The 22,274-nt window shown below is 43.8% G+C and overlaps 1 protein-coding gene across 3 annotated transcripts in view; it reads left to right on the forward strand.

Annotated features, from left to right (window-relative positions):
• The window catches only part of Tmem108 (transmembrane protein 108), a 279,477-nt gene that overhangs the window by 144,834 nt on the left and 112,369 nt on the right, over positions 1-22,274 (forward strand). For 2 of the 3 annotated variants that reach the window (XM_075964817.1, XM_075964819.1), the window contains one exon: positions 5,303-5,388. In XM_075964817.1, the coding sequence (XP_075820932.1) occupies positions 5,349-5,388 (40 nt within the window). In that variant the 5' untranslated portion in view covers positions 5,303-5,348. The remainder of the gene's footprint in view (positions 1-5,302; positions 5,389-22,274) is intronic. The other variant, XM_075964818.1, reaches the window with a different exon arrangement.

A 22,274-nucleotide genomic window follows, 5' to 3' on the forward strand; every position in this document is an offset into this window, starting at 1 on the left:
GTGGGAAAACTAAACTGAATGCTGGGAGAAAGAAGGCAGAGTCAGAGAAAAGTCATGTAGCTGCCTGCAGGAGACAGATGCCTCTGCCAAAGCTCACCTGAATCTTGCCAGTAAGCCACAGCCATGTGGTGGTACACAGATTAATAGAAGTGGGTTAATTTAAGATATAAAAGCTAGCTAACAATATGCTTAAGCTATTGGCCAAACAGTATTGGAAATGATATATTTTCTGTGTGATTATTTCAAGTCAGGGTGTTCAGGAAACAAACTAGTGGCCTCCCCAAACAAGAAGGGTCTCTTCTGATCCAGTCATCTGCCCATTTATAATTGTATCATTCTGTCAGGTGATTCTTTCTCCCTTCTATAGACTGCCTCCCTTGCTATGTTGAGTTTTGATTGCTGTGTGGAGCTTTCTAATGTAATGTCACTCCATTCTGTTTGCTTTTCTTTTCTGTGCTTGTAGGATGCTATGTAGAAAACCATTGTCTCTAAAGAGTGTCTTGCAATATTTCCCATTTCATTTAAGTGTTTGCAGGGTTTGGGATTTTACGTTCAGGTTGCTGCTATATTTTAAGTTATGTTTATAAGTGATGAGATAAAGGGATGTAGTTTTCAATCCTGTGCATATGCTTATCCAGTTTCTTCAGTGTTACTGTTCTTTCTCTAGCGTATATATCTGATGCTTTTGTCAAGGACTAGTTGACTGTAGAAATGTGGACTTAGCTCTGGGTTCTCTGTTCTGTTTCATTGGTCCATGTGTCTCTGTTTGTTCCAGCACCATGCTGTTTTATTTACTATGGCTCTATAATAGATACTAAAGTATTATAATGTCTATTTATTTACTTATTGGCAATTGAACCTCACCCTTCTGGCCCATTCTCCAGGGACCAGCCTCTTCTATGGCTGTCAGAGGTCTACTTACTGCCCGAGCCAGGAGGTGAATGGTTTTACTGTTTACTTATTCCAAGGTGTTAAACCTATAGTCTGAAGCTCTAGACTTCCTGACTTTATCTACAGGGACTGTCCCAGAACCAGAATAGTCAAAGTAGATTATTTTTCTTTTACTATGAATTTTTTACTATTAAAGCCCTCTTATTTCTTAGGCATTCACTCCAGAAACTAATCATTATCCTTAAAGATTTTAAATTACTTCTCAAGGAATCGTACTGATATAGTTAATATTTCCTACTGCATGGTTGAAAAGTATCTTCAAGGACTGGTGAGAAGCTCAGATGGAAAAGATACTTGCCACCTTTTTTTCTGATGACCTGAGTTCCATTTCTCTGGATCCACATAGTCCTGTCACCTCCATACATGTCACATGTGGTACATGCTTGTACCACAAGCAGTCCATGCCATGCACATACATATAAAATCAATTAAATATGATTTAATAAAACAGCTACTGATAGAATCTAACCATGACTCCCCATGTATTCAAAGTAACACAAGTGATCCAAGAGACTCAACTTGGAAGCCATCCTTAGAACAGCAAGTAACTTCAGATCAGTCACAAAAAGAATATACAGAAATCAGTCATTCCCATGTCAAAGTAATTAGAGAATAAAATGGTAACAGGAAATCTATCACAGTGGCAAAAGATACATGTAAAATGCCTACAAATTTACTTGATAAGACAATAGGATGTAAATGAAGAAAAACATTGTGAAATTCCATCAAAGGACTTAAATCAAGATGAATTTTGAATAAATAGTATACAAGATGATGTCTACTGTTGGGATAGCCCTGGGAAACTCAGATGGTCACAAAATTCTGAGATTTGCTGACTCAATTGTTTCTATGTTAGCTCACTAATTGCTTTATTCCTTATATTGGGAAGCATCGCTTGCTTCTTCAAAAACCACTAAGCATTTCTAGAGATGACTAAGAGGTTTATGTTCTCCTTGATCAAAGTTAACCACAATTATTTTCTGATCTCATGTTACTTGATCATCTATACATTCATTTGCCCCCTGTTTACTGGAGATTTACTGAATGTTTACCATGCCCTAAGTACTGTTATAGATGTCCACTATCCATTGCTTATGGCTGCTGGCAGCGGGGTGGCCCTTGGCTCAGAACATGATCTTTTGTCTCAACTGTCCCTGTGAAGTCCTAGTAGCAATGAGCTATTTTATGAAGGTGTATCCTAAGGTTTCAAGGATGCTCTTCATGGATGAGCACTGTGGGAGAAGGAATGCAGAGTGAGCCTGTTAGTAAAGATAGTGCAAAACAAGAAGCAGAGGAAAGCTAAAGTTCACGGGCATCCCCTGAGGGCCATTTCTCATCCCGTCCTTTATCTTTCGACCTCACCCACCAGCACATTTTGGAATTGCCTCTTCCTGTTTTTTTTTAACCACCTCCTGTTTTATCACATCAGCCTCTGCCATTGCTGAGCCTCCTCTATAACCCATCTCTCCAACACTAATACTTAGAGGCTCAAGTATCTTTATTTAATTTTAACTAAAGGCAATTTAATGATCTCTGTCTCTCTTTCTTCCTCTTAGAGGTGTATTATCTTTATTTGCCTAACCGAGGACATCACTAAGTTGTTGTCGTCCTGAAAAGATAACGTCTCACCCTTTGGAAGACATTCTGATATCCACAGTGGCACATTTTAAAATATTTTCCTTTTCCTTTACTGCATTGGAATTTTTAAGATAAAGTCTTTTCTAAGCAAATAAATCTCCCACTATAATCCCTATAAAGTTAATACATTGAAATCATTTAAACACCAATAAGACAAATATCAAAAACAATGATAATAGAAAAGTAACTATACTAATGGTTTAATATAAACACCACTCCAATGGTAAAATGAGAAAACAGAAATTGAAAGTATCACAAAGTCTAGAAACTCATCTAAGAATAGAAAGGCATTGAGAAAATAAAGAATGCAATATAAAATACTACATAAATATAAATACAAGAGAAAAATACAGAGAAATATTTTGTAACAAGAGACCAACAGAGGTCTTTCTAACCATGGGGAAATGAGCGGCATTCTTAATAAGTTTGTTTTTTAAATGTGTTATGTTCCACACACGAGTAAAGCTCAAAAGCACTGTGCTAAGTAAAAAGTGCCCGGTACAGATGTCATGTATTGTGTGATTGATTATATTTATGTGAACCTAGAATAGGCAACTCTAAAGGGCCACCAGTAGATTAGTGGTCATCAGTGAAGCAGACAAGTGTTTAACAGTGAGTAGTGGATACAGTAATGAAATGTTCTGGGATAGGTAGTGACAATGGGCAAGCAGCTTTTTAAAAAAATTATTGCTTGAGAATTTCATGTTTGCATATAATGTGGTTTTGTCAGCTCCATCCCCAAACTCCTTCTGCTGTAACCCCTCCCATATCCCTCCTACCACTTTTTCCTCCCCCGGGGAGTGTATGCTTTCTTTAACCCATTTACTTCACTTAGTACTGCCAGTATCTACACATGTGTAAGGTCATCCGCTGGAGCATGGACCACCTATCAGGTTGAATCCCTGAAGAAACTGGCTGTCCTTTCCCCAGCAGTCATCAGGGGGACTTTGTGAGCCCTTCCCCATAGTGCTACTATTTGGGTTGGCTTGATCTTGTACAGGTCTTGTGAGTGCAGTCACTGCCACTGTGGGTGCTTGGGTACAACAACATTGCATTCATTACACCTTGAAAACACTGTTTTGGGTCAGTCTCCCATTATCTCTGCTTCTTATGATCTCTCTGCCCCCCTCTTCTGCAGTGATCCCTGTGCCTTGAGGGGAGAGGGTATGATACAGATTTCCCATTTAGGACCGAGCACTCCACGATCTTTTATTCTCTGCACATTGATCAGTCACGTGTCTCTGAAGCGTCACCACCTGCTGCCCATGGAAGCTCTCTGATGAGGGTTCACCAGCTAGTCACTTACATTAAAGGCAGGATTTTATGATATATCAATTACGTCTCAATTTTTAAAAGATATTAAGGCAAGCTAGTTCCACTTGGGGTGTTATAAGAAAATGAAAACCCAGTATGCTGGTAAAGAATGTCAAAGATTATAAATTCTAACTTTTTAAGATAAATGACTGTTAAGCATATAAAGTACAAATTAAAGCGATAAGATGTAGTATTTACCTGGAGGCACGAAAGGAAATTGTACGTTTCCATTCTTGGGTAGAATGTAGTCTAAATGGTTATTCTATGATACTGGTTCTCAAGAGAAAATTTATGGTTTCTCCAAAGCCTTTTATTGTTTCCGCATTTTCATTTCTAGGAACTTCTCCTAAATAAATATTTGCTACCTAAATGGCAGGTAGTAAATTTCGTTGACACAGCAGCACACGTCTGCTGCTAGGAGGGAAAGTCAGAGTGATAATATACAAAACACCGCAGACATGTGGAGTGCGTGTGGAAGCCCAGAGAGGTGCAGCTCTCCAGAGTCTGAGGAACTGCCTCGTAGTGGCAGGATCATATTTGTGTCTTCTTAATCATTCTTATCCATATTTTCAGTTAACTGTGATTTCTAAATACTCCGTAAAAGTATCCTTTATAATAATAAATTATTTCTGTTTTTTTTTATTTTTAAGTGTTATTTATTTTATTATACTATTTTGTTTGAAACAAGGCCATAGTGTGCAGCTCAGGCTAGCCTTGAACTCTTCCCTCCCCCTGCTTCTATCTTCTGGGTGCCAGAATTACAAGCATGCGCCACCATGCCCAGCTAACAACTCATTTTGCAGCCCGCATTTTCAATGTGAGAAATCTTTCTTGTTTTGGTTTAGTAAACCCCTCAGCAGAAAAGAGATTAGAAAAGACAAAGGCCTTTGTTCTTCTTCTAAGACCAGATCGGTGATCTCAACCTTCCTGATGCTGTGACCCTTTAATACAGTTCCTCATGTTCTGCTGACCCCCAAACACAGAATTTTTTTGCTACTTCATAACTGTAATTTTTCTACTGTTATGAATCATAATGTAAATATCTATGTTTTCTGGTGGTCATAGGCAACCCCTGTAAAGGGATTGCTCAATGACCCCCCAGGGGTCGTGACCCACAGGTTAAGAACCACTAGACTAGAATGTCGTGTAAAAATCCTTCAAAGCTAGGTTCTCACTCTCTGCCCATGGGGTTGTCTTCAGGGATAGGGGTGTTAATATGGCTCGGGGATTTGGTCAGTGGTAATGGTCTAACATAGAACATTATAAATTTAACTGTTTTTAAGATTTTTCTATTTCCAATAGAGCTCTGTGTGCACTGCCATGCTCACACCCAAATGGAATTCTTCTAATTGGGAATGTGTGGCCCTTGATGTAACAATTTCTTCTCCCGTTTTCCTAGACAGAATCATGAATAAACTGGAGGACAAGCAGGACCAGATGATACCATGAAGAGAAGTTTACAGGCCCTCTATTGCCAACTGTTAAGTAAGTTCATGCCGCATTCGTTCTTTACCTGGAATGTGCCATAGTTGTCACTTGCTGAGTGCCAGGATCTTGGTGGAGGAATACTAGGGTTGGGTCGTTTCCCGTCTGCTTCGTCTGCATAAGCCACCAAGCATCAAGTCGCTCTCATGTCTTAGGCATCCGTCATAATGTAGACGTCATTATAATTCTAGTGTGACTTAGTTCAAAATGCACATCAAAAACATAATCATTCTTTGTTCTGTGGTACAATATAAAGTGTTGCCGCATGATCTTGTGTTGATGCCTCATGAGTAAAAACTGGTTGGTGGATTGTATTTTCTCGATTTTTGACACATGGAACCTGATAGGCTTTGGGGACCACACAGCCTTTTGCTTGGAATTTGATGTGTAGATATGCGTGATTCTCAAATAGTAAGTGGGATCAATGTGGTTTCTTGGGTTTTATGGCAGAATATGAGTATGACTTTCCGTGTGTTGCTCATGCACTTTTGGGTTATGTCATAAAGAACCATTCATGATGGTACTGGGGGTGGGAATAGCTACTGAGTTGAATGGAAAACCCAGAGCAGTCCATGTTTTTGATGCTCTGGAGATCTCACTTGACACAACAGACACTGGCCACTCTGAGTCAGAGCGAAGCCACTGAGTTGGAAACCTTGAGGATGGAGCACATTGTGTCTGTAGAGGCTGGTAGGGAGGCGGATGGAAGACAGGGCTTTCCTAAACCAAGCAGCGCCTGACTTTTGCTGAGTGGATAAAATGAATCAAATGAAAACGATTGAGATGCAAATCACTAGGCAGTCAGCCCGCAGTTTCCAGCCCAGGTTAGATTGCTGTAGCCCGCAAAGCTCTTTGTCTACACACAGTTTGGGGCCAAGCGCTTTAATTGGCTCATTTCGTCTGCTGAATTCTAATCCCAGAAGCTCATAAGGCTAGTTCAGCCTGCTGGAAAGTTGCCAGGCTGTATGGGGACCTTCTTCTGTTCTTTTTCTGTTTCCTATGGGACCATAGTTCTCTCTCTCTCTAACTCTCTCTGTCCCCCCTTCTCCCTCTTCCCCTCCCCCTCACTTTATAAAAAACTTATGTGTTAGAGGGGGCTTTACAGATTGAAGAGGCTATGCCATAAAGACATGAGTTAGTCTACCTTGATGGAAAAAGAGACCTGTGAAAGATAGGCTCTCCCTGCCCCATCAACACGTGTTACATCTCAAAGAAGGGACGGTAGGCTGCAGGAGAATTGAGCCACTGCAAAACAGCATAGCAGATTTGAGAGGTAGGAAAACATTTGAGGAATCCCCTGTGCTGATTGTGTGTCCCGTGTCTGCCTATTACTTAAAGCCATGTATTGTCTAAAAGGCATTAGATAAATTATTCTACCATTCAAAGTTAGGCCCAATGCTGCACAGTGTCTGTTCTTCTAAACTCTAAAAGCTGGAGGGGTCAGACATCACCTGGACCGCTATAGGCACCAATGGTCCATGTTTGCAGAGATGCCAAGAGAATTCGGTAGTTAGGAGGTAGGTCATAACCATCACTAACCACCACCACCCCCCCATTATTGACGTGCGTAATAACTCATATATGCTATTGGCATCCAGTTGTTAAGTGTGGTAGTGTGAATGTAATTGACCCCCATAATCTTATAGGGAGTGGCACTATTAGGAGGTGTGGCTTTGTTGGAGTGGGTATGGCCTCGTTGGAGGAAGTGTGTCACTGTGGGGACGGGCTTTGAGGTTTCCTGTGCTCAGAATACAGCCCAGTGTCTGAGTTGACTTCCCATTGCCTTCAAGATGTAGAATTCTCAACTATTCCTCCAACACCACACCTGGCTTTTACGTGGGTTCTGGGGATCCAAACTCAGGTCCTCATGCACCCACAAGTGCCTCTTCCTTAGGCTAGTCCAGTCTGGAGCTCGGATCATAATGGGACTCCATAAGTATTTGATTTTATGATTGTTCTCCATAAAAATCTAAGATATCATTAATGTAAGATGCACTGTTATTGTGTGAGCCACTAAGAAAATGTTGCCTAAGCTTTCACATGCTGTCAATTAAACCTCGCCCTGTGGAAACAGGTGCATGGGTAACATGCATAATTAGTAGCTGGACTGTGGGTAATATAGTCCTCAAGCCTTTGCCACTCCGTTCTCCCTCAGGGCCAAGCCTCAGCAAGGCCATCCATAGTCCAGGCTTCCACTTCCAGTGGGTCCTTTGAAAGCTGGGGAGGGATCCGAAAAACTGTGGCATCACACACTGAAGTTGGCTTGTGTATTCTGTCTTTGTGTTTGCTTCGCCTGACAAGTGAGGGGAAATCTTCCCTTAGACTAAAGTCGGGAAAGTGATGTAAATTGTAACGGGCACGACGTTTGGGTCCAAACAACCACTGACCCTAAATCTCGCCTTTCTGATGTTACAGGCAACCATACAGCTACTGAGGGGCATTCCCAAGGTTGGGAGAGGGGGAGCTTCACCCCTCATCCTTTGCAAAGGATGACACTGCCACCGTCTGGTCCTCACCGCCGTGGAGTGTGGCAGTGCTGGATTCTGGATAAAGAATGAATGAGTTCAAATTCTGGCTCTTCTAATTATTGGGATCAATTTCCAAACAAAACATAGCAATTAGAGCATGCTTCCATGGCTTAACAGCTGCTGGGCCCCCTCTCCCCGGGGCTTTGCCCGCCCAGCAGCTGATAAGTCTTGACCCTATTAGTGACTGCTATGGGAACATGTTACAACTTGGGTTTCTATTTCTTCCTGGCTTCGTGCTGAGTGTTTGTTTGCTTACTTTTTAAAAAAAAATTAAACATTGGAGGCCAGATAGTTTTCCCTTCATGAAAAGATTCGCAAGGACTCTCCAGGGATAGGACAGGTCTCTGTATCTCTGCAGTCACTCACATATATTTGAGGTGGAAATGCTGTCCAGCTGACCCTTAGCATACATGGTCTTTAAAGGGCTCCTAATTGGTTTAACGCCTTTTACATTGCAGGTTGTGATTCTTAAATTTATTCAAGTAAACGGTTCCTTTCTGCCAATGAAATCTTAAGATATTTTTCCACTGTCAGCAATGTCAGTAAAGACTGGAAAATAGCTTTATGCCTTTGACTGCCTCTCACCGTAGAATTGCCAGGGAATATCCGAGAAAAGTTTTTAGAACCCTATTGACTCTAATAAATAAATCCAGTCTTCTATATGAAAGACCCTCTGCTAAAATATATGGGAGGAGAAAATGTAGGGTTTGGATGTAGAGGATGTACTCTGAGCTCTCCCTTATCCTCTGAGCAACTATATAACTTCACAAAGTGCTTTCTCAACTGCGATGCCCAGATGAAAAGTATAATATCTACCTTGATATAGACTCATGAGACATAAATTAAAAGGGCATAAAATATTCCAGTGTTATGAAATGCCCTTCAAATATGAGCTGTTGCATTGTCAGCAAACGGTAATATTTAGTAAATAACCTTTATTTGCTTAGCAATCTTATTTTAAAGAAAGGAGAGAAATAGTCTATGTTACTCTGTCCAGATGCCAGCTCAGATGGGTCCCCCTCACCCTCACTCTACATAAAGTACATAAATTGAGGAAATAGATAGATAGATGGATAGATAGATAGATAGATGATAGATAGATAGATAGATAGATAGATAGATAGATAGATAGATAGATAGATATCTCTTTGTTTGACAACATTGTTAAAATTTTGGAATTTTCTTCTGTAAAAGAGAAGGTTAAGCAGGGTTTGTTTTGTTGTCATTTTTCAATTTAAAAAGACATTTTCCCCATCAATTCTATATTCATTTGTAATTGACCTCAGAGTTTTCAGAGACATGAGTCACTGGCTATACTAATGTGTGGTAGATATTAGAGATTCTTGAGAGCAGAACCTATGAATCTTCCAAACCCAAGACCCATTGGCTCTGCAGCCTCTCCATCCAGCCCCTCCCTCCCTCCCAGCCCTGCCTCTGCTTGAGTCATTGGCAGCCTTTTCCCTGTGGCTGCTCCTCACTGGGGCAGTTTGCCAGCCTCTCCCCTCCTGGGCTGGTCCTCTCCCACTCCAAGTGTCCCGGCAGTGCCTCTCAGGTAGACTTGGCTCTGCTCAAACTGCACCAGGGCACTCCCAGGCACCATGGCTTGGGGAATTACCCAGATAGAAAACCAGAATCATTTCCTGGGTACCTGCTAGAAAACACCCCTGCATTATTTGCAGTAAATGAGAAGGGAGGGCTGGGTGCTCTGAAGTGAAACACGGCACAGGAATGGTAATGACCAAAATGCCAGCTGCTCTCCTGGAGATCCCTGTGAGGCATAGCCATCCCTCCACCCCGAGAGAAAGCCAGCCTGAGGGCCAGCCAGAGTGACGAGGGCAGCTTACCTGAGTACGTGGAGACCTAGCTAAGCAGTTCTCACCACAGCAAAGGGGAATTCCTCGGGAGAGAGGAGACTCAGATAAATGGTCAGCTCATTTCATTCGTATGTTACAGTTATTTTGACCATAAGTGTAAGTGTTAAATGATTGAGCTAAAAAAAAATAAAATGTAATAACTTACTTCAATAGACTAGCTATAGAAATTTTATCCAGAAAAAAATAACCCATATTTCAGTTGACCTGATATTGTCAGGATATTCACTTTTCTCATGGCAAGTGTAATAGAGAGAGATGTGAGTCCTGAGGGAGTCCTGTGGGTCAGCTTATCAAAAAGGGTCCCCAGGAATAATGTGTAGAATCATAGAAGAGTGGGCCTAGGGAGGGCAGGCAGCCCAGAAAGGGTGGGGCTTCTGTCTTACAAGCTCTGGTAGGAGACAGCCCACACTTCGGAGTATCTCCCTTATGGAGGCAGAGCTGGAGTCTGTGTTCCTGGGTATGCCAGGTATCAGTTGAGTAAGACAAGGGCAAGTCAGGCCCTGTTCACTTAAGCTTGGGGATTCACATGTTAGCATACATGTCGAGTGTTCAGGATGATCCCGTAAACACTGGGCCGTTCTTCTTACTGTCCACATCACCTCTCCCCTCTGTCCTCCCATTTTCTGAGTGTAAATTTAGTAAGAGATCACATGTCTTCCATTGCGGAGAACCTGATCTAGAGTAGCGGAGAAGGCTGGTGAAGGTTGGTGATAAGCAGTCTGCCGTTGATGTACCAACTGCACCCCTTGACCAGAGCTGTAGTTGAAATTGCTCCTGTATAGAACCCCTACTTTATTGAAGTATAGTGATGAATATAACCGGGTAGTTTATTCCTTTATTCCTCCCCTGTGCGACCTGCATTTCTTTAGCAATGCCATCTCATAGATGAGAAGAAACTCTTCGGTTGGTGGTGATGGGGACTGAACACAGGACCATGCACATGCCAAGCAACCATTCTGCCTCAAAGCTTTATACTTATCTTTATTAGCCATTAGTATCTTTATTACTGTTTGTAGGGCTGGGGGTTGAACCAAAGACCTTGCCCTATGTAGGCAGGTGTTTGGAATCATTACCAATCTCAAAATCCAAATTTCTTCCCACTCTGTGGATCCTTGAAAAGGTTCTAGGTTCAGTAAGATGGCTCCACAGGGAAAGGTGCTTGCTGCCAAGAATGGTGACCTGAATTCAGTCCTTGAGACACACATGGTAGAAGGAGAGGGCTCTCAGAAGTTGTCCTCTGACCCTTACATAATGATGGGCTTTTACACAGACACACAGACACAGACACAGACACACACACACACACCAAATAAATGTAACAAAAATTTAAATCATGGGATTATGAAAAACAAAATTATTTACAGATTTCTAAGGCAAGTCGCAATGTAACTATGAGGAAGGAGGAAATGTGCAGATGTTCCTGTGGGGACCTCTTGATGGACACACATCCTTATGTATCCAATAAGAAATCAAGACCTTGGCTTCAATGCTCCATGAGACTGAGCTGGGTGGCTGCCAGGTAGTTTACTTTCAAAGGGAGCAAAAGGACAGAATAAGGGAAGCGTTAAGAGACGCTGTTGCTAAATCTCAACTGACATTGACCAGGGTGTGGCCATTTGCTGCCCTTTTCTCTCATCTTCTGGAAGGAGCTTTGTTTTTTTAGCTTATATGGAAATCACATGTTGTCACAGTCAAAGGACAACCCACTAATAATGGCCACTTGTTAAATGGATAAATAAAGATACAGTGGCCACCCTGAGTGGATAAGCAACCTGGCCAGGCCCCCAGCCTGGTTGACGTGAGGGAAGCAGCTCAAGTGCCTCCGAGGCAGGGTGCATGCTAGGTGTCCTCTCCGGTCCCCTCACCCCACCCCTGACCCGTGCCCAGCCACAGCAGCTTTGTTTCCTTTTCCTAGCGCCTTAGCCTGTTCTCTGCTCATGGCTTTGTGACCAGTCATTCATCCTGGCCTCCCTGTCGCCTGCAGTTCAGACCCTAGCCCCACACCCCAGCATGTCACATCCTAGTCTCTCGGCCACCTTGCCCTCAAGTTCCACATGGCATTCAGCTAAGCGATGCTTCTCTTGCCTGGATCTGTTTACCACTTGCGTGTCCCTCTGGACTGTCAGCTAAAAGCCAGCACAAGCTATTTTCAGCCTACAAAAGTGCCTGGCCCTTGGGTGTTCCACCCTCTCCTGGTGACAGTGGCATTAGCAATGAAGTGAGCTAGACAGAGGAGCAATGGGCAGGCTGTTGGATAGTCAGAGAGAAGCATAATCACAATGAATGTCACATGTCTTCTCAGACATACAACACAAAGCTCATTTAAAAAAATTTTCTGGTAGATGCATTTGAAAAAAAGAAAAATAAACTAAGTGAAAAGAAATGAGTGAAATAAATTCAATTCCAATATCAGTTTCTATTTAATACAATGTGCTGTGTCCTTACATGACTCTGGTCTCAGAACCCTGACTAGGGGCACCAAGGGAAGGAAGAAAGGACAGACACATGGACAGAGAAGCTGGGATTGGATGGTCTGGGCTCTGATGGAGAAGCCGCAGCACCCAGGAAGCTCAGTGTGTTTATTATATGTAGGTGACAGAGAAGTGGGGTTATTGCTTATAGCTGAAGGAAGCGGGATTACATACAGATAACCAAGGGGATGGGGTCAGTATACACAGCTGAACGAGGAGGTGGGTTTAGCTAATCTCATAGAAGCATTCTCTCTAGTGGAGCAATCTGCAGGCCTTAAACATCTAGAAGGCGACAGTAAGAAAGGCAGGGTGCACATTGTCTGCGCATACCGTTGCCCTTTGCACCAGAATCCGAGGAAGGCCTTGTCATCCCTCTGAGCTCTCCCTGGGGAGTGTTTCTCAACTCCCATGGGCCTGTGACATCGGGGTCCTTGACAATGCTGTGTTCGTGTCAGACAATGCACATCCACTCAGGACTCCCCTCAGCGCCTGCACTGGTGCATCCAGAATACTGTTTCGGTATGAGGTCAGCACTCCAAAGTGCTTAGTCACATTGCCCTCCTCCACGTGCTCATACCAGTCCTTGGAAGTCTCCTGGACAATGTGCAACACATTTCAATTTAAATAATAATTTTTTGTCCTAAGTGTTTGGCATTTAGATGTCATAAAATTGTTAGTTGCCGGGGGGATGCTGCTGGGAGCTGGCTCAGACAGTAAAATGCTTTGCCACTCTAGTGCAAGGACATGATTCTATCCCAGCATCCCTGGAGAATGAAAGCCTGTATGGTGACTATTATTGTTTTTGTTGTTGTTTTTATTATTATTTTGGTTTTTCAGCACAAGGTTTCTCTGTATAGCTTTGGTACCTGTCCTAGAACCCTCTCTGTAGACAAGGCTGGGCTCGAACTCACAGAGATCTGTCTGCTTCTGCTTCCCGAGTGCTGGGATTAAAGGTGTGCACTACCACTGCTTGGCTTGGCAACCTGTATTATAACCCCAGGGTTAGCAAGATAGAGACAGGAAGATCCCCCATGACTTACTAGGTGGCCAGTCTAGGTAATCAGTGAGCTCCAAGTTCAGTGAGAAACCCTGTCTCAAAACACAAGGTGAAAGGTGATACAATACACCCAGCATCAACAGCTGGCCTCCATGGGCACACATGCAGGTACTCACGCACACACACACACAAAAACATACATACATATGTTCATATATACAAACACACATGCAGATACAAAATGGATAATTGAAAAAGTAGGTTTTTTAAATGAATTAAAATTAAGGGATATTTTAAAAATGTGTTCCTCTATTACACTAGCAACATTTTGGGTCTGTTTCAATTGCTTCAGACTGTTGCTTATGAAGGCCCCTGCAGCTCCTCCTGCCTTATATCACTGTGTGGGGACAGAGTTTCATGCAGGCAGAATCCCTGAGACTGTGCCTGCAGATTGTCAACTTCTTGCCTGACAAGTAGAGAGAAAGAAATGGAGAGATCATTTTAATACCTTGTGAGCTATGTTGTTTAATCCTGGTTTGGTCTAGAAAGGGCAAAGGCAGGGCCCTCACAAGTTATCCAGGGCCAAACACAAAACCTCCTTCTGGAGACATCCCCCAAGGCATAGAAAAGAGATGGACCCACAGAGAGTGCAGGCTGATTCCAGAGGCTTCATACCCACACCATGGAGATATAGAGGCTTCTCTGCAGCAAGATGGATCTCTCAAGTCCCTGTAACGCCCTGTTCTGAGGAGGTGCATTCTTAAGGAGAGGGCTTGGTCGGCCTCACCCCTCCAGGCAAAGCCTCTGCATGCTAGCTCCTCCTGATTTTCCCGCTACGAGCTTATTATTCACAATTCCTAAACATATTGTTTCATGATCTGTAAGTCCCTCAGGAGAAGAACAGGGTCAGTGGTTATGTTCTGAGTCATCGATGTCACAGGCTTCCGTCATGGCTCTAAGCTAATTACAAGATGACAGTTCTCCACTAAAGGCATTAGCAGACTAACTCTAATTGAGATGTCCAGGGTACCTGATAGACACAGCACTGTAGCTTGACCAGGTGGAAGTTACCAAGAGTTGAACCTTCCACAGAGAGAGCTTGCAGGAGAGAGGTCTTTCCCAGTGGAACGAACTGTCTAGAATGGAATCCTTAGAAGAAAACATGACTTTAGAATCTTCTTTGTAACTCCTGGGGAGACTAGGAGGTTCCTTCTGTTTCCATTTTCTTTAAACACATTATTTTTAAAAGACAATTCTATGCAGCCCTAGCTGATCTCAACTCAAGGTAGTTCTCCTGCCTCAGCCTCGTAGGTGCTAGAATTACAGGCATGTATCCCTCTATACCTGGCTTCTTTGGGGAGAAGGTGGGAGGGTTATCTTATGTAGACCATGCTGACCTCAAACCCTGATGAGGCTAGCTTTGGCCTGCTCACAGTGCCTTTACCTCCTGGGTGCTGACATTACACTACACCCAGCCTCAACACGCTTTAGTAAAAGAACCTGTTCTGTGTTCGACATGATACTTGGAATGAAGAGGCATGAGCCCAGCGATGGGGTATAGCTCGGTGACAGAGCTATATACCCTGTCATATGAGAGAGATCCTGCGTTCTGTCTTCCAGACATGGGCCCTGACGTGAGAGCTCCAAAGCTGGTCTCGGAGACAGAGATTTCACAAAAAAAAAAAACTCTAGCACAAACATCATTCGTTGTTGTCTTCCTCCTCAGACAGAATGCCTGCTAGATAGCTCTGTGGGAAACTCTAGGATTGTAGATACAAGGGAAACTTTCCACCGTCCAGAAGCGTGTAATCAAGAGGACAGGTACGAAATAGGAAAAGAAAAGATGCCACATTATAGGATGTAGTTTAAAAAAAAAAGCCATAGATGAAGCCTGTTCTCAAATGCACCTTAGCTGGTGAAAAGAATAACACACGGACCCACTTTCTGATTCTTCGTCGTATGTTTTAATTGGTTCCAAAGGTGAGAAATGGCAGGTATTATTCCCCAAAACCAACCCTGTAAGTGGCAGGAAAAGCCTTTTGTACTTACCAAACGGTTTCCCATCCAGTACACACTCAGGACAGCTCTGGTGACAGGCGTCACTTTATCGCCAGGAAATGCAAGCCAGGTGTGGTGGTGCACATCTGGAATTCCAGCACCGAGGAGGTGGAGGCAGGAGAATCCTGAGTTCAAAATCCTCCTTGGATATATATCGAGTTTGAGGCCGGCCTAAGTTACCTGTGCCGGGAGATGGAAAGGCAAACCCAGAAAGCCAAGTGTCCTGCTGAAGACAGCAAATTAGGAGGATCTTAGACCCACGTTCTCTGTCTTCAGGCCCAGAATTTTCCCACAACTGCTCCACCCTCCCATATTTCCAAATCACACCCCTAGCAACAGGAAGATTCTACAACCCCCTGAGGAAGTGGGGCTTTTCCTCACAGCTTTGGCGACCCCAGCCGGTGGACTCCTCCCCGCTTCCTCTTGCGGTCTGCATTAGCTGGTTTTAGCAGCCTCTGGGGGTTAGTCAGTCTTGATGTCCACACCCCATCCCAGATCTGTGCGAAGATACAAGTATCAGGATTGACTCTGAACTCAGACATTGGCTGGGCAATATTTGGCAAAGAATTATTACAACCGAGAGGCATGAAGGCATCAGGCCATCTCTTTCATAAGCCGATGAATCTGTAGCTCTCCCCCTCCACCCCGCTGGTGCCATCCTTATGTCTGTATTTTTAGAAATCCTAGGTTATTATAGAAACTGTGAAAAAAGATGGGGAAAGAAATCTGGCTTCCAGTGTAACATCTGCCTAATTATTTCTTAGATTAAATTTGCCTTCATCCAGCCCTCAGCAGAGGCCACACCTGCCCCTGCTGCTCAGTGGAGCTCCTGCCCTTACCAGGTTGCCAAGGGAACTCCTGGATGATGGGGAAGTTTTGTGTCATTGCTGGCTCTCCTCCTCATCCAGCTGATTCTGGGTACCCACTGGGTCTGAGGAGTATAGCGAGGAAAGGGCACACGGAAGGGTGGATAGCTGGCACTCAGTATCCACCATAGATTTCCTCCCTTTCTCCATTAGCAGGCCAGTCTTCATCTGACTCAGAAGCCTCCTCTAAGCTCAGCTCAGGGTTTCCTGCTTAGTCTCTGTGGATATCCTCTTCCACAAGGAGTTTGATTCGCTCTCTCATAAGCCCTCAGCACTGAAGGCCTTCCCTCCACAGAACGCTCACCTAGCACCGTGACAGGGACGCTGACTCTCCTTGGTTCTTTGGGTGTTGCCTCAGCTCAGACTCCACAACTGAGCTGGTGTTACTGGCACAGATTAAGGTTGAATGTTCTAGATGCTTGTGGACATCGTGGATGCGATGTCACCAGCAACACTGTCTGCAGCCAGGTTGCTTTCCTTCTGTATGACCTTAGCTCCTCCACATCCTCAGTGCCCATCTCCATGATTTTCCTCTGACACGCAGCTCGCTAGTCTTTTAGTATGCAGTATTTGAAAAAGCACAAGTAATTTTTCTTCTTCCTCCCTTCCTCCCTCTCTTTCCCTCCCTCCCTCCTTCCTTTCTTCCTCTTTCCTTCCTCCCTTCTTTCCTGTCTCTTTTCTCTTCTATTTCTTTTTTTAAAGTTTGTGTTCCTGCAGGAAAAGGTTAATTCGGTTTGGTGAAGAGAATGGAAGTGATAATCAATATTTTTATTATAAATAAATAAATCTATGTATGCTGGCGCACACCTGTGATCCCAGCACACAGGAAACCGAGGCAGGAAGAGCGTGAGTCCCAGGTCATAGCAATATCCTGTTTCAAAACCAACCAATTTCTCAGTGTAAAGAAATAGGGGGAGCCAATGAAGAACTCATGGAAGAGGTCATCGCTGAATGCAGAATTATTATAAACAAGCATGTGAGCAGATGGAGAAGTTTATGAACCATCCTCACTCTTACAGTGAGAGCTCATGATACCATGAACAGTTTGACGTCACTGTTTTGATTTGCTGTTTAATAAATTTACTGTAATAGCGTAAGAATCTTCAGAGACCCACACTGGAAAGCAATCTGAAAGTGCTGGTGGTTTGACATTTGAAGAATTGCAAACATCTTGCAAAAACCCTTTTATTGACCCCTGGGCTTTCTCTGCTTACTACACAGTTTGTCACATGTCCAGGGTCTGAAATTCAGCAATGGCTCTACTCGTTGTCCCTAAGTGTTTATAACAGAAAGACTTGGGAAAAAGCAGCCACACCCTAGTGATGTGTTTTCAAGTTCAGCAGAAGCACCTACAGTAATGAAATCAGCTACTGAGTTTTCTGTTGCCATGACTATTCTGTTGCCGTGGATACTCTGTTGCCATGCACAATAGCCCTGAGCATCCTTTTCCTGCAACTGATGACATTTCAAACTATGGACTCGGCTACCAGAGGCTCCATTTTCTTAAATGCTCTTTTGGCCTGAATATGTTTTCTCTTACGGAACTGGGAACTTTTAAACTCTGAATATGTAAGTGATTAATATGCCTGCTGTAGAAAAGTTTAGTAAGAAAAATAAATTTTAATTTATGAAAAATACAGTAGCTATATATATATATATATATATATATATATATATATATATATATATTTAAGCCTCAAGAAAATGCCTTCTTGGAGTGTCAGTACAGTAATCTAGAAATAGAAGCCTCGGGCTTGTGTGTATGCAGGCTGTGCTGATGGCAGACTGTACCTTATACCCCCGGTGTCAGCCACTGCATTTGTGCGGTTGGCAGTTGCTCATCACGAGTGTTTTTCAGTATGTTTTCAGATTTTCAGAAGGGTGTGTAATGGGGATGATCAGACTACTTTGGGTCTTCCCCGCTTCTGCAAGGAACCCTGAATGCAGCTGAGTCACACAATGCATCATCATGAGCTATAACTGGAAGGGGAAGGAGACTTTTTAAAATAGCTATCTCCTCAACCTCGATACACTTTGCTTCTCAGTTTTTTTCTTTTTTCTCTCTCTTCTTGAAAAACGGGTGGATTTGACCTGAGGCCATTGTTTTAAAAATTATAGAGCCGATTCCTGGGGCAAGGAGCCCTGGGCTTCTGTTTGTTTCTGTTGAGGACTCGTATTGACCATGCAGCCCTACTGGTGGTACTAGTGAGCTGGTGGCCTTTCAGGACCGAAGTCGGTGCACAGCCAGCGATTTCTATGACTGAATCAGATCGGAGGATGCGCATGCCTGCACACAGCAAAGATCTGAGTGCCTTTCTAAGCTCTGGGAGAATCGTACAGTCAACCAGTAGATATTTGGTTGTATTTTTGTTTGGTCGGTTGGTTGGTTGGTTGGTTGATTTGGGTTTTTTTTGTTTTTGGTTTTGTTTTTGTTTTGTCAGTAGATCATTGCCAATAACAACACCTAAACCACCATGGCCTAAAATAAAAACAATTCATTTTAAAAAAAAGTCATTTTATTTGTTTAGGTTAAGGTGTGTTAAGAGGTGTGTGTGTGTGTGTGTGTGTGTGTGTGTGTGTGTGTGTGTTAAGAGGTGTGTGTGTATGTTTGTGTGCATGTTTGTGTGCATGTGTGTACATGTGCCACAGTGTGTTTGGATATCAGAGGACAGCTTCTGGTTGTCCTCTCCAGCCGCCTGCAGGATCCAGAAACTCAACTAGGGTTGTCAGGCCTACACGGAAGTGCCTCAACCTGCTGAGGCATCTCTCCAGCCCACAGAGGTTTGTTTCTCACTCACAGGTCTCAGCTCTGACCACCTCTGAGGTGCACTCAGGAACTGAAGGTTCTTCTATCTCACAGTCCGGCCTTCATCAGTGCCTGACCTCCATGATCATGACTGAAACAGGAGAGACCGCATTTGTCCCCTCCCTAGCCTTGAGGTGATATACATAAACATCTGCTACACCATGTGGCTCTGATGGCACGGCCCCCTCCAGGTGCAGGAAAGCAGGGAATGTCTGTGGTTTGGCATCCCCTTACAGGAACAAATCTACTACGAGAGGGAAACACACATCATGAGTAAAAACTTAGTCATTTCTATATTCTTTGCATTAATCATAAAACTCCAGCTAGAGAGTAACTAATAAAATGAGACAGCCTGTCAAGTGTTGGATTTGTCTGACAGCCTGTAGCATGAAGAAAAATTAAGACCGTCGATGTGTCTCTCAGACACAGCAAGTTCTAATCCGGTTGCCATGGAGCTCCTAAGCACTGTGTCGTTATGATGGCCTCCCATTATGGAGTTCTGTTGCCATTACTGTCATCATCACCACCACGTCTCCTGGTGTGGGTGGGTGTCCGGGAAATCCATGAATGAGTGATCAGACATACCGTAATTTCACGTTTTGACAGACTTGTGAGGGAAATATTACTTTTCTGAAGTTGAAAAGAAAATGGTGAGACATTTCAACTCTGCTGCACTAGGATTGAAAAACCAGGGAATGGGGGGTGAATGGAAGTGGGGCCACTATCTAAGATTATCCACGTCGCGTGCTGCATGACATAGGGACAGCCCTTACATTGTGGGCTGTGGTGACGGGTCCCCCTGGAGTATGTGACTAGCCAATGGAGGACCTGAATGACAGTTTCAGTGGAGGAATAATTAGGAATAACAGAAGCTCGTGGTTCTGCCACCATAGCTCAGCTGGACGCTTCCTTTTGGGCTGGACTGAGGTTAGCTCAGATCAGTCCTTTTCTTGAAACCATCTGTGAAGAAGTCTTGTGTCCTATAGCAACTGTTGTTATTTTTCTGTGGAGAGATGGGAAGTTAAGAGCTGAGAGAATTACAGGAAGGGGAGAAACCATGGAGGGTGACAGGCATAGAATCCTGTCCTCTTTAGAACCACGTGGATGGATGCACAGCCTCTCTGGCCTCTGATTGTTCATCTTAAAGACAGGGACTTAGACAAGCTCTGTGTGTCCATTGAGGAAGGCAGAGAAGCTCGCTGAAGAAGGTGCAGTTTGCCTAAAAAGTACAGGTCTGTGGTAGCCCATGGCAAGAGCAAATCACCTAAAAGTCAGAAATGCTGGATTCTGATTCTGGCCATGCTAGTAACCTGCTCACAATCCTTTTACCTGTTGAGCTTTGCTGGACTCACTTAGAAAGCGTTTTCATTTATCCACCAACAGTAGGTTTCTAGAGAGAAAGAAGCAATAGAATGAATATCTACTAAAGGAGAATTATCGGATTGGTTATATGCAATGCAATCTGGGTACTCGGACAATGGCTGAATGTATACAAGAGAGGTCAGAACCTGTTAGCACCTCGGTCCGTATGGCTGGATGCCTCAGTAATCCTGTCCTAATGCCAAGGGCCTAGAAGATTCCTAGAGAGCCCCTGATAGGCTCCAGTGTAATACCAGTGGCAGGCAGCTCAGCAGCCTGACAAGTTGGGTAGGTGACCTCACTACCAAGATGTGAAGGCAAGCCAGCAAAAGCAGAGCATTTCCCTTAGGCCTCTTTAGATCTGGTCATCCTGAGAAATTGCTGCCTGCATTTAGGGTAGATCTTCTGACTTCAGATAACCTAATCGAGAAAATATCTTCCACGTGTGCCCTGAGCCTTGCCTCAGGGATGATTCTCGTACCATCACAGCACCTACGAAAACACCAAGTAATCTGTAGAGTTGCTCCTTCTGTTAAAAGGCATACTGCGAAAAACAAAAATGGTGGCCTGGGTGTCATCAAGTCTACACATTGCGGTTGTTAAAAAAAAAAATAATAATAACATCAGAAAGTGCGTGTAAGTGAAGACAATGTGAGGTCTTCTCCCGTTAGCTCTCCCCCATCATCACTGCTTAGGCAAGTCCTTACCTTTCCTCTTGTGGCCAGGGTCATGCAGAAAACTGAAGCACGGTGCCCCTCTAACCAGCTTTGTGAACTCTACCCCGGCTGCAGGAGGAGTCCTCTATGCCGCTCATCAACGCCACCTGTTCTCATCATTGCCATGTTACTGCTGGCTAGCTGTTAGTCACCTTGACAGATGTGCTCTCAGTGGCTAGTGAACGTTGCTCAGGGGTAGTCATTATGCACATGAAAGAATATTTTTAGGACAGTAATAGGTCTGATCTCGCAGAGCTTCTGGTAAATTCTGTAGAGTGTGGGAAGTCGCCCATCAGAAACTTGAAAGACTAAATTGTAAAAATGGTTGCAGCATCAATGGGAGTTCAAGCATGTCTGTGAAGGAACATGTGTCGTTGTCCTGTAAAGGAACATGGAAACGATGTTTGGTAAGTATTTGCAGGCCAAGTGACGGTCCAGAAACAGATAGTACCTGTGACAGGGGAAGCCAATGTGCAGGCCCCTCCATGACTGTGACTTTGCCACGACAGAAACCTCCCCTGAGCAGCTAGCGTCATGGCTAGAACCGCTCTCTCGTGATCTAGGTTTGTAGTCCATGTTAAATAAGCCACTTGAGTAATTCCAGAAAGTGATCTAAATAGAAATGGCTCCTGTGTGTAGTCTGATGATCAGCCACCACATGTGAAGAAGCTGAAATTGACAACCCAGCCAAGGTCCCAACCACGTCCACTCGAATCTGCATCATCTTGAGACCAACCAGAAATGGGGATTCCTTATTAGGGAGGCATTCAGATTAGCAGCCTCCAGATGGTTATGAATTAATTTACCAAAGAGTTGCCTGATATATAAGGAAACAAGCTGAGATGTGCATGAGTCTGCCAGATAGAGGGTTGATTGATTGGCTGACTACCAATTAATTATTGGGTACCAAAACATGAACTAGTTTGTATCGTTACAGTCCACTGGTGTCCAGTAAACTACTCTGTAACTGAGTGGCTTAAATGCCCATTTGTTTTTGCTTGGGGATTTTGTGGACTGGGAGCTGGGGGTACAGGAAGAATGGTTTGTCATGTCTGAGTCATCTGAGCCCTCGGCTGTGACCTGGGGACTGCGCTGGCTCACTAGTTGGCTGCTGCAGCTCTCAGCTGCCTTATGTTGCTGTGATTGGGACCTCACCTGGGTTAGCCATCCTTTACCCTTCCACATATGGTGGCTGGTCCCTAGAGTATCTG

Source organism: Microtus pennsylvanicus, chromosome 3 (assembly GCF_037038515.1).
Source record: "Microtus pennsylvanicus isolate mMicPen1 chromosome 3, mMicPen1.hap1, whole genome shotgun sequence".
NCBI lineage: Eukaryota > Metazoa > Chordata > Mammalia > Rodentia > Cricetidae > Microtus > Microtus pennsylvanicus.